The following is a 15,892-nucleotide window of genomic DNA, read 5'->3' on the forward strand; positions in this document are numbered from 1 at the left end:
GAGCAGTGAACTCATGCTAGTGAAAAATGACACCTTCAAAATGTTTAGCATTTATTAGACAAAAAAGCATAAACAGTGAATTTAGGAACACTTTGGAATTCAAGTATTAGCGACGATTACAAAGCTCATTAGAGCAAACACAAAATATAGAGAAACATAGAACTTAGAGAAATATAGAGAAACACAGTCTTACACCCCTTCAATCAGCGCTGGGAGACCCTGGCCCTCATAAGCTAGCTGTTGCCAGCCCCGCTCAGATGACAAAGCTGCAGGGTGCCGGCAGAGCATCAGGTTCCGGACACTCGCTCTTGCTCGAACAAAGTCCACGGATCGATCTCCCACCTGATTCATGTGGGCATGCATTTTTGTAATCTTGTGCTGTCAGTCACCATGACGCACTATCCTTGTACAAGAAATAAGTTTACTTATGGAAAAACCCGGCTCAGTGAATTTCCACTGTGCTCCTTTCTGTGCCCCCCCTCGCCCCTTTGGAGCCCATCTGCACGAAAGCTCAGGAATGTCTTATCAGTGCCTTCCCAGAGAAAGAGGATTTGTTTACATAGCCATGCAGAGCTACAGAAAGGCAGAATATTCTAAAAGAAGCCAAGATGAATTAACCCCATGTGAGCAAGCTCTACCAGGCCTGCACTCATAGCTTAGTGCCCATAGCACTTTAAAGATCTAAGCGCTATATATGTGCTATAATGCTCCAAACCCTCCAATGTCTTTATTAGCTACAGAACTGGGGCATCCGCCCTGCCTGTCTATGCACAATGCATAATCTGACTTGCCACCCCTACTAGGCCTGCATATTCCTTGTAGCTCCCTAAAGTGTAATGGAGGCGCTATCACACATTAGTTTCAGCATTTAGCACATACTTTGAACCAACTATTGGCTTTCAGCGGCTAATGCTGTCATCTAAAGCCCTAATTGGCAAATTGGCACTTTGTATATCACGACAGCGGATGAGTGTGTAGAGGGGAGAAGTGCGTAGAAGGGATGAGGGCGTAGAGCGGATGTGCGAGCAAAACAGGTGAATGCATAGTGCGTGTGAGGGCATAAAATGGACGAGTGCCTAGAGCGAGTGAGTGCCTAGAGTGAACGAGTGCCTAGAGAGAACAGACGTATTGCGTAGAGCCGATGAGTATGTAGAACGAATGAGTGCAGATTGCATTACGCCGTATGGATGAGTGCGTAGAATGGTTAAGTACGTAGAGCTTCTGAATGCGTAGAGCGGATGGAACGAGTGAAGTATGTAGATGGACTTTATATGGCTAGAACAAATGATATATGTGAATGGAATGAAATACATGTGAATGGAGTGGATGGAACGGCTGACATCTGTGGTTAGATCGGGTGCCGTAGGTGGATGGATCGGGTGATATAGGTGGATGAAATGGGTCACATGAGTGGATGAAACATGTGAAATAGGTGGATAGAACGGACGAATTATGAAGATGTTACGGGAAAAAATTTGTAGACTGAGTGCATAAAACAACTTAGAATGCACGGAATGGTACGGATGAAATATGTAAATGGAGTTCATAAAAAAACGTAGAATACACGAAACGGATTGGAGTAAATAGAGCGGCTTTGAGTGCGAGTGGGGGACGGGAGTGCGAGTGGCGGAAAGCAGTACATGCATGATTGAGGCGGACAAGAGTGCATGCATGGGACAGTCGGGAGTATTGGGGCGGACTGGATCGCTTATATGCCTTTTGCGTGATCGGTCCCGTGTTTATTTCCAAACCTTTCATTGCCCTACTAAGATCTTCCTCCAATTCTATTTCCAATGCTAATTTCTGCTTGCGTCTGTTGGCCGCTTCTGCTTTTAAAAGACCCAGAAGGGCCGCTTTAAACTCATCCATGTATTATTTATAGTAGTTTGGCCTACCAGATTCAAATCCAAGAACTCCTGTATCTGCTCCGCTATTTTGTCCCTAATAACTAAATCTCTCAGTATCTCCTCTTGGAAATCTCCAAGTCCATAACCTCTGAGATTTTCGGGAGACACTTATCTCGGTCACAGTCGGAGCGTGGTCCGACAGAGTAATTGGGTGTCTAGTGATGTGGATAATTCTACCTAACAATGGGATTGAAGCTATGTGTAATCTATATGTGAAAAGGATTGATGTAAGTGTCAAACATATATAACATTTATCCACTCCTCTGAGAGCCAGCCAAACGTCGACCAAGGATAGTTGTGTACGTTTGTGCTTCAGGGAAATGGAAGGGGAGGTTGAGCATAACGTACGAGTATACTACGGTCTCTGGCAGGGTACCTTGCCCTGTTGAAATCTCCCAGAAGCAGTATTCCTGCCCCACCCCCTCTGAAAATGTTTAGCTGATTTAGAATGGACATCAGAAATCCATCCTGACCAGCGTTGGGGGCGTAGACAGTAGCCACGGTTAGCCACAACAAAGGTAATTCAAGGCTCAAAAATATAAATCGGCCCTCTTTGTGAATCTTAGTATGATGTACTTTAATACAAGCTCCAATTGCAATAAGCACTCCTGCAACCTTTCCCTCTGTATTTGCCTGCACACTAGTCGTGTAATCTCGCAAGCGAAGTTTAGATGTATCCCCTCGCCATATGTGGGTTTCTTGGAGCGCCACCAACTCCGGTTGGTAGTGTCCCAACAATACCTACCTTTTCTGGCATTTCAATGCAGTATTAAGCCTCTTAATATTCAATGAGAAACATTTGAATTGGGCAAATTGTGAAAGTTTCCATGGGTTTGATCACTGTAAACTCCTAAAGCCCTCATAAACCCAGCGGTTGAGTCCCCCACTCTGTCCAAACTCTGCCCTCCTCCCTGACCGCCGGGTCCCCATATTGTGCCTTTGGGCGATTCACAGTACCTATTGTATCCTGGAGTGACCAGCCCCAGCTGGGACCCACCTATTCTCCCAAGGCAAAGTGCATAAATGCAGCACTCATGCTGTAAGTGGATTCTGTTTGATTTTGTTAATTGGTGTGATCCTTTATTGTACTTGGTAAATGATGTGCCCTGGTTGAGGAATTTGTGTTTTATCAGTTTAAAAATCTCAAATTAATATATACATGTTTTTTTGTTTTTCTTTTTAAAAGATATGTAATGTTGTGAAATGAACTGTTGTAAATTTTGTAAAGATGCGTACGCATTAAAAACAAAATATTTTAATACATTTTTTTTAATTAAAAAAAGTGCGGATGTGCTAGCACCCACCTCCGCTACCTGAACGGATGCATTTCCAAGATGGAACGCTTCATCTCTTCTTTAGTTCTGTCATGCCTGAACCATACTCTCCTTGTTCCTTTACGTGACCTCTCTCTGAGGATTAGGCCCTCTAAGACCAGACTCTCCAGTTCTGGTTCTGTGTATTTCCTCCCCATCTCCTGTGTCGGTCTACCGTAGACCATTCCCCCTTTTGTACTGTTTGATACGAGATACCATAGTTCTTGAAGCCCCTACCTGTCTGTTCTTCCCCAATTTGAAGAAGCGCGATTCCAGCCTCTCAGGATGTGATCCTATGTTGCTTTCCACCCAAATGGGAATGTCTGTATTTTATTTCGCTTGTGCAAAGAACTTTAACTACCACATGTATGTCCCTTCATTTTTGGAGTGTCATCTGCGAAAGGAATTGGTACAATTGAATGGTGACTAATTGGAGCCGCTGTTCTGGCCTACCGTAAAATTGGCTCCTTTTGTGGGTACAATGCACCAACGTATCTCTCGGGCAGGCTCCTGGGTCTGTTTGCTTCGGGCCAGTTCGATGAACCCGGTCCAACCGGATACCCTCATGCTCCTCTCCAGCTATAAGGTTCGAGAAGATCTGAGTAACTGCCTCTTTGAGATTCTGATCCGACACTGTTTCCGGCAGGTTTCTTATGCAAATATTTGACCGCCTTGTGCGATTTCGAAATCTTCACTTTGAATTTTGAGATTTCGGGTGATTCTGAATAAGCCCTCCAGAGCCATTTTGGCTGGTTTACTTTCTTTTGTCAGTTTTGTATTGCCTGCTCACTTGTATCTATATGCTCGGCCAGGGCTGAGAAAGTCATTGAGAGAATGTCTTATTTCTGTAGTAAATGAAGAGAATTGCATCTGAAAGGCGGCGCAGGATTTGTCCTGGGAGTCTTGAAAGCTTTTAGCAAAGTCGGTCTTAGATGCTGCCATGTGGCTTTGAGTGTAGTTCCGGTAAGAGCCGTTCAACAGAGGGGTCTGTGGTCACAGTTCTATCAGTGTGTCTCCCCACAGTTTTGCCAGGGGGGTGGGATTAGAGGGGGGATGGTAGCTGGTTTTCGGAGAGGTTGCGTTCGGCTGGCCTAGGTCTGTTTCTTCATACCTCTTGGCATGTACTGGACTCCTCTAATCACCTATGAAGTCTAAATATCCACAGTGAAATGAGGTATGCAGATTCAAAGTCACAGGGGAATACTCTAGTGGTGCAATGCTTTGGTGTTTTCTTCAGGTTCTCTTGTCAGGGTACACATGAAAGGGAGGATGTGCACCATGGTATGCCATGCGCAGTGTAGCTGAAGTACACTGTTGCTGCCGTGGAGTGGCTTATGCTCAATAAAGAAATCTGGAAACAGTCTACCCCATCCAGGTACCACGTGTTGCTTTACTGAGGTAATGCTTCATTCAGTTGCAGCCCCTCAGGTGTTTCAGATCTGGGCTTTCCTTCTCCACTGCTCAGTTTTCAAGGTATTATGCTCTTTAGCAGTGGCGGACCTTGATCCATGGGGTTCCCTGCACTCAAGGTCTTTCAATCCCCGTCACAGGAGAGCACTAGCGTCTTATGCTCCTTATGAAGTCAGAGTCCCTGCTGATCGATTTCCACTTGGAGGGGGGAGGACCTCAGCAGCCCGCCGGATGTCTGGCAGGAGAGTCGTCCCTTCAGCCTGCCTGCAAAGTGCCACGCCCAGTCCCAGCGTCGTGGTCGCACACCAAAATTGGAGTCTATCCTTTGCCCGCGTCTGAAAACTGCAGAAGTCCATCCCGCAATACTGCTGCTGTCAAATGTGGCCCCTGAGTAATTGCCTCGGAGTAATTCATGGCAGAAATGCTGCTGCAAAAGAGACTGAGGGCTGCATGCACGTCCTCACAGTGCGGCGGCCATCTTGGAATCTGAAGTCCAATTCTTTGGACTTGAAAATTACAGCAAAAGACAGAACTCTCAGCAGCACAGTGTTTAGAAAACCCACATCCCGAATCTGTTGCAGTATGATAGCTTCCCAAAACAGTTACTTCCAATCTGCCCTTTGGTCAATAACTGTGATTTCGCCGGAACTGTTCTGGCATTGCAGAATGATGGACAAGCACAGTCCCTGACGCAAAGATTTAAAGAGGCTATCCAAGAAAACGCTCTTAAGAACGCCAGGAAACAGGCACGTAATATTCCATTAGTTTAATAGCAGAGCTATACAGGAGGACTGTATTACGGCAGTATTCAGCTATTCCTCACAGTTTAACAAGGATAAACTGTTGCCGCAGTTTGAGAATCTTTCTTGACCCTAACGTAGGTAGCACAACACTGGCACCACCACGATTTGCCATTAAACGCAGAAGTAATATTCGAGACTCCCTGGTGAGATCTTATTATTCAGCACCGGGATCACACTGCAACCAACATTATGGACTTCAACCATGCCCCAGGTGGTTCATGTCAGTGTGCCCATTTACCTCTAGGTCCACCATATTAGACCTTGGCCTGCGCATTCCTCGGAACAACTCTTTCACAAATTGCAACACAAGTAACAACATTTACGTTATCACCTGTCCCTGTAACCTTAAATACACTGGGATGACGGCCAGACCAATCCAGAAAAGAATACAAGAACACCAATCTTGCATACGGACCAGAAGACCCAATGCTCCATTGGTTGAACACTTTTCCTAAAAAAACACATGAGGAGAAAACTTTATAGGTATCTCTACCACCTAGAGGGGGAAACATGCATGCCTTGATACTAAAAAGAGAACTTAAATCGATTTTTAGATTAAAAACCGATCACCCAGACCTGAATCAACTGGCAAATCCTTACGACCCTGGGCTGATGCATCATATATCCGACTATCATGAGTTACAGCAGTGACTACATGAGACTTCTATGGTTCACTTCCTATTCCTGACACCCTACACTATAATACATGTTCAATGTAACCAGCTAGATATTCTTAATGTGTATCTTCACGCCATCGCCCATATGCTATGTCTTGGCCTATATCACCATACCTGCAAGTTGGCTATAGGCATGTGAACTAGAACAAGGTGGATTCAGAAGTGGGCAAAACCTGTGAACTATAAAGTACTAAAACATGTAAGGCTTTAACTAATGGATTTTCGAACTGTCCAATTTACCTGAAGAACGTTCCGATGCATATCTGGATCGCACACGCACTCTTCAGTTTGGAGACCCATTTCTCAACGTTGTGCAATGCGTTGGACCTGCATTTTTATCACTTGGACCTAATCATGTATAAAACCAGTACTATATACCTCGTATCCAAAAACGCATCAGGTAGGTGGCTAACTAGGCATAATTAGAATTTAGAAGCGGGCACATTTTGAGCATTAAGCACCTAAATGCATAATGTACTCCCTAAAGTGTCCAATTTATATGTAAAATGGCCCAAAACTCCATTGTACTGCACAACCATCCTGTAGTTGGAGCTTTCCGCCCATCTGACATACATCATTAGCAAATGGGCCACTCCAAGATGACTGCCTTCATAGACCGCTACCTTGAACCACACTTATTTGAATTTGTCTCCTATGACAACGGGAAGCATTTATACAAACATGGTCCCGCTCCAGCGTTTTATACGCTGATTCGATCGCAAAGACTGTTGCGAGTTCTACAAAGGTTTTGCGGTTTCACGGGTAAGCATTTTCTTTGTATCAGAACAGCCCAGAGACCCTATGCATATCCTTTGACATAAAACAAGAAGGCCGATCACAGGCACGTTTGCCGTGACAATGCTCACTTCTGGCCATTCGCCATGTTTCCTTGTGCGTATGACTGCGGTTCCGCTTTACTAGGAGCCATGGACCTACACAGACGATGGCACAACGCCATGCTTTTTTTAATAAGTGATCATAATGTAGATCTAGCCTAAGGGGTTAGAATAATGAAGGGTGGGCACAAGGCATTTTTTATTATTCCAATTATGTCCTTCAACTCTGCAATAGGTGCACACCTATATCAGCCATTAATTTCTTATTCATATTTGGACACCTAATGATTTCAAGATATGCAAATTACACAATAAATAGTGAATTTCACTACTTGAGGCACCTTTTTCACTCTTGCAGGTGACAGGTTTGGAAACACACCCCTGTTAAGCTCCAACACAACCCTGCATTTGAGTCAATAGATAATGTGCCAGTACCCTAATTCGTAAGAGTGTATGCTCCATAACATTGCAATAACGATGGAAAAATACCATACATTAGTCGGCTCAACGAGAGCAGCGAATGCGTACCGACGGTGCAATACTCAGCTTTGAAAAGGACCCTAGAGGTCGAAACGCGTGTTGGCTGACCACACAAGACCACATGTCTAATTTACAATAATAAAACCCAAATGGGTTTTCACCCATTTAATTGTGTGGATACTCATCCTTCCTAAAGAAGTGCACGGGATCCAGGACTCTGCCTCTACTTGATATAGAAGAGCTCCAGGAGTGAAATTCAGTGTTTGAATATGCTTGGGCTGTTGATTTGGGTTACACTAGGGGTAGTAGACTGCTTTTAGGGGAGCAAAGTGTGCGGCTGGGAGCCCCGTGAGGAAGGAATTTAGCCAATCTATGTGCAAGATCACAAAGGCCTGTAATACAATCTGGAAATCCGGATATGGATTTTGCTGAATACGAGAGTTATAGATCAAATACTTATAGGCACATAACAGTGAGCCACTGTTCGACTATTTGTTTAGCAGGGGGACTGGTGAGGCCGAATTCTGTCTTGGATAGGTTAAGTTTGATGCAGGCAGTCGACATCCAGGACTGGATGATGGCTAGGTAATTGTGGAGGCTACTGTCCTGTGAGCTTTTTATTCTCATGTACAACTGAGTATTGATGGATGGCTTTATTGGGACCTTTGAGGAATGTGCCCAGAGTCTCCATTTAAAGGTTAAAAAGGATTGGTGACAGGATGGAGCCTTGGTGGACTTTGCAGGAGACTGTGAGTCGGTTAGAACGCAGTGTTCATCTTGATGGTCTGGTGTCTGCCAGAGATGTAGGAGGTAAACCAGCTCACAAAAGTGCCAGAAAAACCCATCCTGCCTGCGAGGTTGATACGATGGTCGATGGTGTGGAATGCAGCCGAGAGGTCAAGGATTACTAGGAGGCATGAGTCGCCCTTAAACATGATTTGCAGGTCAACATAGATCACCTGGATGGTTTTTGTCTTGATGCTACAGTTGGGGTGTAGCTCCGACTGATAGTTGCTGATAGTTGTGGCAGAGGTGTAGTTCAATTCTAGCAAGTTATGGTGTAGCTACTACTTTTTCCAAGATTTTGGCAACAAACGGGAGGTTTGTTTACTATGGGCTAGTAATTGGCCAGGTCATCTGGGGGGGTGGGATTCTATGGTCGGTATTTTTCAAAAGAGGTTGCATGAGTCTTGAGTGTCCGGGAATGACCCTTGTGTATGGGAGGCATTAATGATGCTGAAGAGTGTGTGCCGAGCCCATCAATTGTTTAATGATGGAGGCCAGGGATGATACTGTGAGAGTAGGAAGTAGGTTTGAGGGGAAGCACATTTTTTTTTTTTTAATTTTTTTTTGTTTGTTTTTAGGTGCTCTGGGGGAGAGAATTCGGTCCAAATGGGCATTGTGCGTGCTGGAGTGCACAGGGTCTATTGCTGTGGGAAGTTAATATGATCATCTGGTGGATTTACCATATTTTTTTTATTTAATAAAATGGCTTCTTATAAAGTTGTTGATTATGTCCCATTTCTCCTGATTTGTTGGAACCTGAGTTGGGCCAGGGCTTGATAAAATGCCTTGCTCCTTTTAGAGGCTGCCGCGATGCTGGTGGCGTAGTAAGCAATTTTGGCTTACTGTAATCTGAATCCTACTGTTGATGGGGAGATTTTGGGTTGGTGAGATCTCCAGGGTTAGTTTTTAAGTCACTATTTCTCTAGGATACTGATTGAATGTTTGTGGTGAGGGGGGTGTATGGTTTGGTCTTAGCAAGGTTGGTTTTTAGGGGGACAAGAGTGCCAACCAGTTTCATAGCATGGCTATTGAGTAATTCTAAGGGGACTGAAGCAACGCTGCATAAGGGGGCACTTAGCATGACCTTTGTGGGCCATGGTCGAGGAGGTGATATACAGTGGGATGGCAGTGTGCTCAGATACCTATAGGCAATTTTCCCAGCAAGTGCAGCCGGTTTCGCATGTTAACTAATTCCTCAGAGGGATTAACATTAATTGTGTGAAAGAACTAGGCTACTCCAAAGTAAGGATTGCCACATGGTGGTCCTTGGTGAGGATCATTGAAAAATATGCCCACTTCATTATATATGTAACTTTAGTGTTCTCTAAAGGACTATACAATCATAATTGATGGCCATTACCCTTCTATGAGGGCCTAACCAGTCGACCTCTTACACTGACTGTATATTATGATCTTCATTGAAGGCAAAATCTCTTATGATGCAATCAATCCAAAGGTTTAAATATGAATAAAAAAACAATTTTGTGAGCTGTTTTTTTTTTTCCTTCGGATAAGTGACATTGGGTGAAAAAAAAATGCACAAGGCTTCCATGGGCAAAGTCAGCTTTTTGGAGGATTTTACTTCCTATTTTAGAAGTTGACATACAGGTTTGTTTATAGAGTAAAAAATCATTTCCATTCTCAATGTGTTTTTTGTTTTTATAAGGTACACATTAATCATTTGAGGTGCAAATAAGTATGGATGATGGAACTATAATTAATATTTTAGAGATCAAATCTACTTTTAATCACCTTAAGTTCCCCTTTAGATCAGTAATATTCAAGGTCCTTCCCATGGCACTGCTCTGCTGGTACCACCTTTTTAATACATTCTTGGAGCTGGTTGGGTGCAAGTAGGTAACCTGCTCCTTTGTGTCCATTCTTTCCTTTTTTTTATTGGAAGTATTTTACTTCCTGTTTTTTTGCCGGTTATAGTGATTTAACTTTGTCTGGCGCACATCTTCGTCCTAGGGCTAGAGAGGGGTGAAGTGGTTTTCACAAAGTGAGCTAATCTCACCTAGCTACAGTGAGGTAAATGATGGGGAATTTAATGTTTAGACTTTGCATTAGTCTTAAGTGGTCATGTGGTCTCCCTGGGTAAGCCTTTTTAGTTTTATATTAAAAAAGAAAGGCAATGCCCCTAGAACTGATGTGCATATGTTCTAAGCTTTTAAATGTAAATGATGCCAGTTTAGTTTGTATATTGGGTGAAATCATGGGTTTTGAAAGTTTTGAAGGATGTTTTGTGGCACATTGAGGGGAGTTTTTTAAACCATCTGCTTTTAAAGATTCATCAGAAGAGACTGCAACGTGCGTAATGTTTTGTGCAAAAAGCATGAAGCATAAGAGCCTCTGTATTCTGGCTTGCTTGAGCTAAGAAGGCAGATGAATGGAAAATGATGAAGTGCCATATTTAACTCCTTTGAAGTTGGTTACAGTAGCTTCAGTTCACCTTCACCATACATTTGAGAGTTGAAGTTCTAGAAGGTTAATATCTTGAAAATAAAAAAATGTGCTGATCACCAATGCATCTAAACACAATTGCTGCTTTGTTCAGCAATTGGCAAAATGTTAGGTCCATGCACACGGTTTTACTGAACTCCTTAACCATGGAGCATAGAACCCAGACATGTCTACAGCACTGCTGATTCCAGTGGTAGGTCTGCTCTATACACATACCCACAAACAGAACTGTATTGTGCTTGAATGCTTTATTTCCTTGAATAATTCCGTATGTTGTCCGAGGACCAAATATTGAGCGTTCCGTCACTTTATTGCTGGATATGACCACCAGAAGCTCATTTTCTGTTGTGAAGGTTAATATATTTTTTTTCTATTCAGGAAACCAACGGCCCAACAGATGGATATTCAGCTATTTCGCATGCTGATCGTTTACAGTCTGAGCCAGAAAGTATTCGTAAATGGAGAGAAGAGCAGAAGGAACGCCTAGAAGCACTTGGTAATTTAAAAGCGCACATATTTGTCACATTTGCATCCTTTTCGTGATTTTTAGCTTGCTAAAAAATCCCACTCCAGGTTTGCAAAAATGTTGAGGGTGCTTACAAAACTGTTGGAATTCTTTGGTTTTGTAAGCACCACGCCCGACTGTCAACAATCTGAAATCATATTGAGGTGACAGACGCGACCAACAAAAATGTATGTATGGTTTGTAGTATTGTAAACCTAAGATTACCTGTAAATTTATTTGACCTCCAACTTACAATTGCCATCTCAAATGAGGTGCTCCTTGCTCTACATGAGACGGGACACTGTTGTAATTATAATGTACCACTGAAAAATGGGGCCTGCCCCTGCTACGTCTGTTTTTGTCAATTAGGCTAAAGTAGAGGTGCATACACTTTTTGGGGTAGAATAGTGGGGGGGATTCGTTCTAGTGTTGTCTGTATTGAAAATAACTTTCTAGAAAAACCTAGCGTGCATTCCACAGCAAATGCTTTTGTGTACATATAAATGGGAGACAAATGGTTACATGTTTTGGTAAGAGCTGCAACATTCAGGGTTAGGATGTGGCTTTGTAAGGAGCAACCATTTGCAGGCCAACAGGATGGTTTGGTTACATGCAATGTGAAGCTTTGTGTTCCCTGAACCGTAAAGCTGTTCTTTAAACCCAGCGATTAATATTCACCATGCAAATTCATTGTTGAATGCTACTGCGGTTGTCACAAACTGTGAGGAAAATTGTGGAGCTCCTCTGGCAAAACCTTCAGACTGTAGGTAGATGATTCTAGCGTTATATTTCTCAAGGTGTGATGTCCTAACATGAGCTTATTCTGATTAGCCTACACAGAGTGCTGGTCAAAGGAAATGCTCTGACCGGTTTCCTTTCGTCCAAAACATTGCTTAAGGTGTACAGCCAATTAAATGGACCTGCAACCTGTCCAAGAGGGTGGCTGGTCCCACTATTTCTTAATGGAGGGCATCTCACTCGTCAAGCAGGGATTGCTAATGCTGATTGATCAAAGGTGTGTATTCAAATGTGCTAATAACAGGAAAGAACTTTAGTGGTAAGCCTCGGATGACCAAATAAGTAGTTCTGATGTGTTCTTTCCTCCTGGGGTTCTATTTAGAAGTGTATAGGTGTTGGGGAATTTTCAGTTCTGTGCCAATAACCTTACAGACCCCCAGCTTTTTTGCTGGACTCGGGGCTTTTTAATTTTAACTCCTGAGTGGGACTTTTTTCTCACTCTCTAGTGTTTATTTTTATTTTTTTTTACCTAGGATTTTTGTGTTTCTTACTGTTTTTTTTTTTATGGAGTCTGGTAAACCCCATGGGCATCTGGTTTTTGCATTGACACGCAACACCTTTTGTGCAGTGCCACTGAGAAGTCTCTTGGACTTCTCTTAATGTTGAACTACATTTTCTTCGCTGAACTACTGTTCTCAAGAATAGTAAGATGACCCCTGTCTTACCTTTCTTTTGTGTCCAGCACACAACACCCTATGGAGTGCTGAGGGAGGGTTGCATAGTAACTCCTTTATCCCAGTTCTCGTGTAACATTGTTACACTTACTAACTTGAATGGCTGGTGGCAGTGGTTTCTTTTTTTACTACCTTGTGCCATGTATCTGCAGGCTGATTCCTCGACTGCAGCACAGCACCCAAGGGTGACCATTTTCTCAAAATGGCCCTGTTTTTTTTGTTGCTGTTTCTTGTCAGTTAGAGTAAAAAGCAGAGATGGAACTATCAGGTTTGAGTCTTTGTGCATTTTGCCTTTGGCGAGCTTCAGGACTGAAGCCCACCCAGGCTCCAGTGTGTCTGGAAATGCAGGAATGGAGGCAGGGTCCCAACATTTCCCTGTCCATTGTCTCTAGGTGTGCTGGAGTGAAACCAGTTCTGATTGCCAGCTGGCTGTCCAGGAGGACAGCCACCCTGCTGGGTGATTTGACTGCACGGGCTGTGAATGAATGGGATTTGTAAAATATCATATAATTAACCATTTTGTGGAATCTAACAAATAATGGAGCACCCAAACAGAGTATTTATGCTCAGCGAGCGAGAGTTTATTTTGTAACATCTGCAGCTATTGGAATCTGCTTAGATCACATGCTGTGCACAGGCCGACATCTAGTGGAAGCTACGGAGTATTAGTTTGTTTTTTGAAACTCGAAAATGGGCGTCGACATAGGCCGTGCCAGTAATACTATCCCTAGTGTGACGTCCACTGTACCCATGATCCCTCACGCGTCTAGGACCCTCAGATTGTTTTTTTCCGCCATACTGGTCGGAAGCATCCCGCGGAGTTCCTGGCCTTAGCCACAATTTTGCTAAAATATCTTAATATTTCCCCATTTCTCCACCCCAGCGTCGAGCCACTGAAGTTTGACACTTGACGTCGGCCCGGAGAAGGAATCAACCGTCGACAGCTGCACGACGGATTTGGGCCTTGGAAGGCCTCTGGCCTCGGCCCTGCAAATAGGGAGAGTGGGGGGGGTCGCACATACTCTACACTCTTTAATACATAGGTACATCTTCTATATATTCCTACAATCATTAGACCGCTGCCACAAGGTGCGTATGGAGGGTACCCCATTCCAATTTTGCCCCAAGTGCAACCGCAAGTACCCTTGGGTTGACGGACACGCCACGTGCAACCTCTGCTTGCCGAGGGACCACCCTGAGGCGAACTGCAGAGCGTGCAGTAGGTTTAAACCGAAAACACTAAAGGACCGTTCGATCAAGCGTTGAGCCCACCAGGCCAGGCGTCAAGAGTCCATGGCAGCAGAGGGCGCCTTCAGCGATGGCAGCGACACCGTGCTTTCGGATGGTGAGGGTAACGTGGCGTCAAGAGACAGCCAAGCGCAAGTCCCAAACCTCGGAAGGTCGTCCGGCAGGGCGGCAATGGGGAAAACACCCGGTGTGACAAGCGCTACCCACACCACTTCCACCAAACATAAGTCCCACCGAGACTCGGTACGCACGTCAAGTTCTCGGAAAGAGGCACACAGAGAATGGTCCACCGAATCGGTGTCCTCTGTGTGTTCTCGATCTAGATCGTCGCATGACTCCAGGCAGCCATCCACTGTTGCCAAGAGTGCCTCGCTCCCTAAGGTAACTGAGGTTCGATCGTCGGAAGACGAAGCCGATCTCTATCCCCAGGCCGCACTCCAGGAGTCTGTGTCAACAGACCACTTAACGGCTGTTCCCGAGTCCCAACCTCCACACTCTAGAGATAGGGACACTACCTCCGAACCTCGACGCCAGACGTCGAAAGGCTACGAAGGGGCAAATAAACAGGGAAAACACTCTTCCACCAACGGGGAGGGGGAAAACAACAAAAGAAGAATTCTCTACCTTCTTCCACACCTCAGAAGCAGTCAGACAGGCAAAAACAGACGGACAAGTCTCAGTCTTCTGTCATTTTAAAGCCCCCTGCACTAACAGAGGTCCAGTCAGGACAAGACGGGGAAACTCTCCCAGGAAAGAGTCATTCCCAGCTCAAAGGACAGGTCCAGTGACGACATAGACAGAGTTATGTCTAGGATGTCGTCTTTGGCAGACATCTATGCCAAGAATCCTGAACACTTCCACTCATATACCCCTGACGGGGCTTCACCCTCAGGTTCTAGGGACCAGGTACCCCCAAGTAAGAAGTCCCGGGTTGAAGCACCAACATGGTCTTCAGACCCTTTCTGTATACAGCCCTACTCTCACTATAATGAGGATCCACACTTTGAGGATCCTGATTTGGGCATGTTGGGAGAACAATCTGGGACGGGCTACTATGGGGATGATGAGGACTAAGAGGAGGAAGAGGACGACCCAGAAACCTACAGGGTAGATTCCCCAGTAGACAAAGATCCCCCGGTTACCGACTCCCCGATCGACAACCAACCTCTCCTGAATGAAGTTCTGTCCAGAGCGGCAGAACACTTCCACATTGACACCCAGGGAGCACAGGAAGAGAGGGACTTTGCCGAAGTATTAGTGGGAGAAAGGAGACCTGTTGCCCATGCCATCCCTATCCTTAAATCGATACAAAGGAGGATAGACCCTTCCCTTGTAAATCCCAACCTCACCAGGGCAGTAAACCCCTAGATAGCGAAACTTTTTCAGGGCAGCCCAATCAGACTCGCTGTACATAAGGGGGCAATTGAAACCGGACTCCCTGGTAGGTACGAACACACGAAAGAGGGCGGGAACACCCCTGTCATCGTCTGAAGCTCCTAGCGACAAGGAGAGCAAGAAGATTTATGGCTTTGGTAGGAAAGTAGCCTCTACTTCCGCCTACCAGGCAAGGATCGCCAACTCCACCACCCTACTGGCGAGTTACACCTGCCACCAGTGGGAGGAAGTCGCCGCACTCCTAGACTCCACCCCAGAACCCTTAAAAGGCCAATAGGCACGGGTTGCATCGGAGAAGAGCCGTGTCCGGTTGCATCTTAAAAGCAACCTTTGATGTTGCGGATAACGCCGGCAGATTGATAGCAGAAAGCACTGTTATCAAAAGACATGCTTGGTTACGCCAATCTGGGTTCAAACCCGAAACAAAAGCATCATTAATAGAAAACCCGGTGGAGTCAGATCTACTGTTCGGGAAGGCGGTAGAGGACGCCCTGAAAAATGCCAAGCATGAGTACAAGACTCTCAAATCACTAGGCCAATTAACCAACAAACCCCCGAATCAAAGAAGGAATGGCACTTTTGGTCGCCCACGCGGAC

General features: G+C 44.8%; 1 protein-coding gene across 3 annotated transcripts in view; it reads left to right on the forward strand.

The window, feature by feature from the left end:
- CLTA (clathrin light chain A) overlaps positions 1-15,892 on the forward strand; it is a 297,566-nt gene that overhangs the window by 117,230 nt on the left and 164,444 nt on the right. For all 3 annotated transcript variants that reach the window (XM_069630466.1, XM_069630465.1, XM_069630464.1), the window contains exon 3: positions 11,054-11,171. In XM_069630466.1, the coding sequence (XP_069486567.1) occupies positions 11,054-11,171 (118 nt within the window). The remainder of the gene's footprint in view (positions 1-11,053; positions 11,172-15,892) is intronic.

This window comes from Ambystoma mexicanum, chromosome 6q (genome assembly GCF_040938575.1).
Source record: "Ambystoma mexicanum isolate Mex_15411 chromosome 6q, UKY_AmexF1_1, whole genome shotgun sequence".
Taxonomy (NCBI): domain Eukaryota; kingdom Metazoa; phylum Chordata; class Amphibia; order Caudata; family Ambystomatidae; genus Ambystoma; species Ambystoma mexicanum.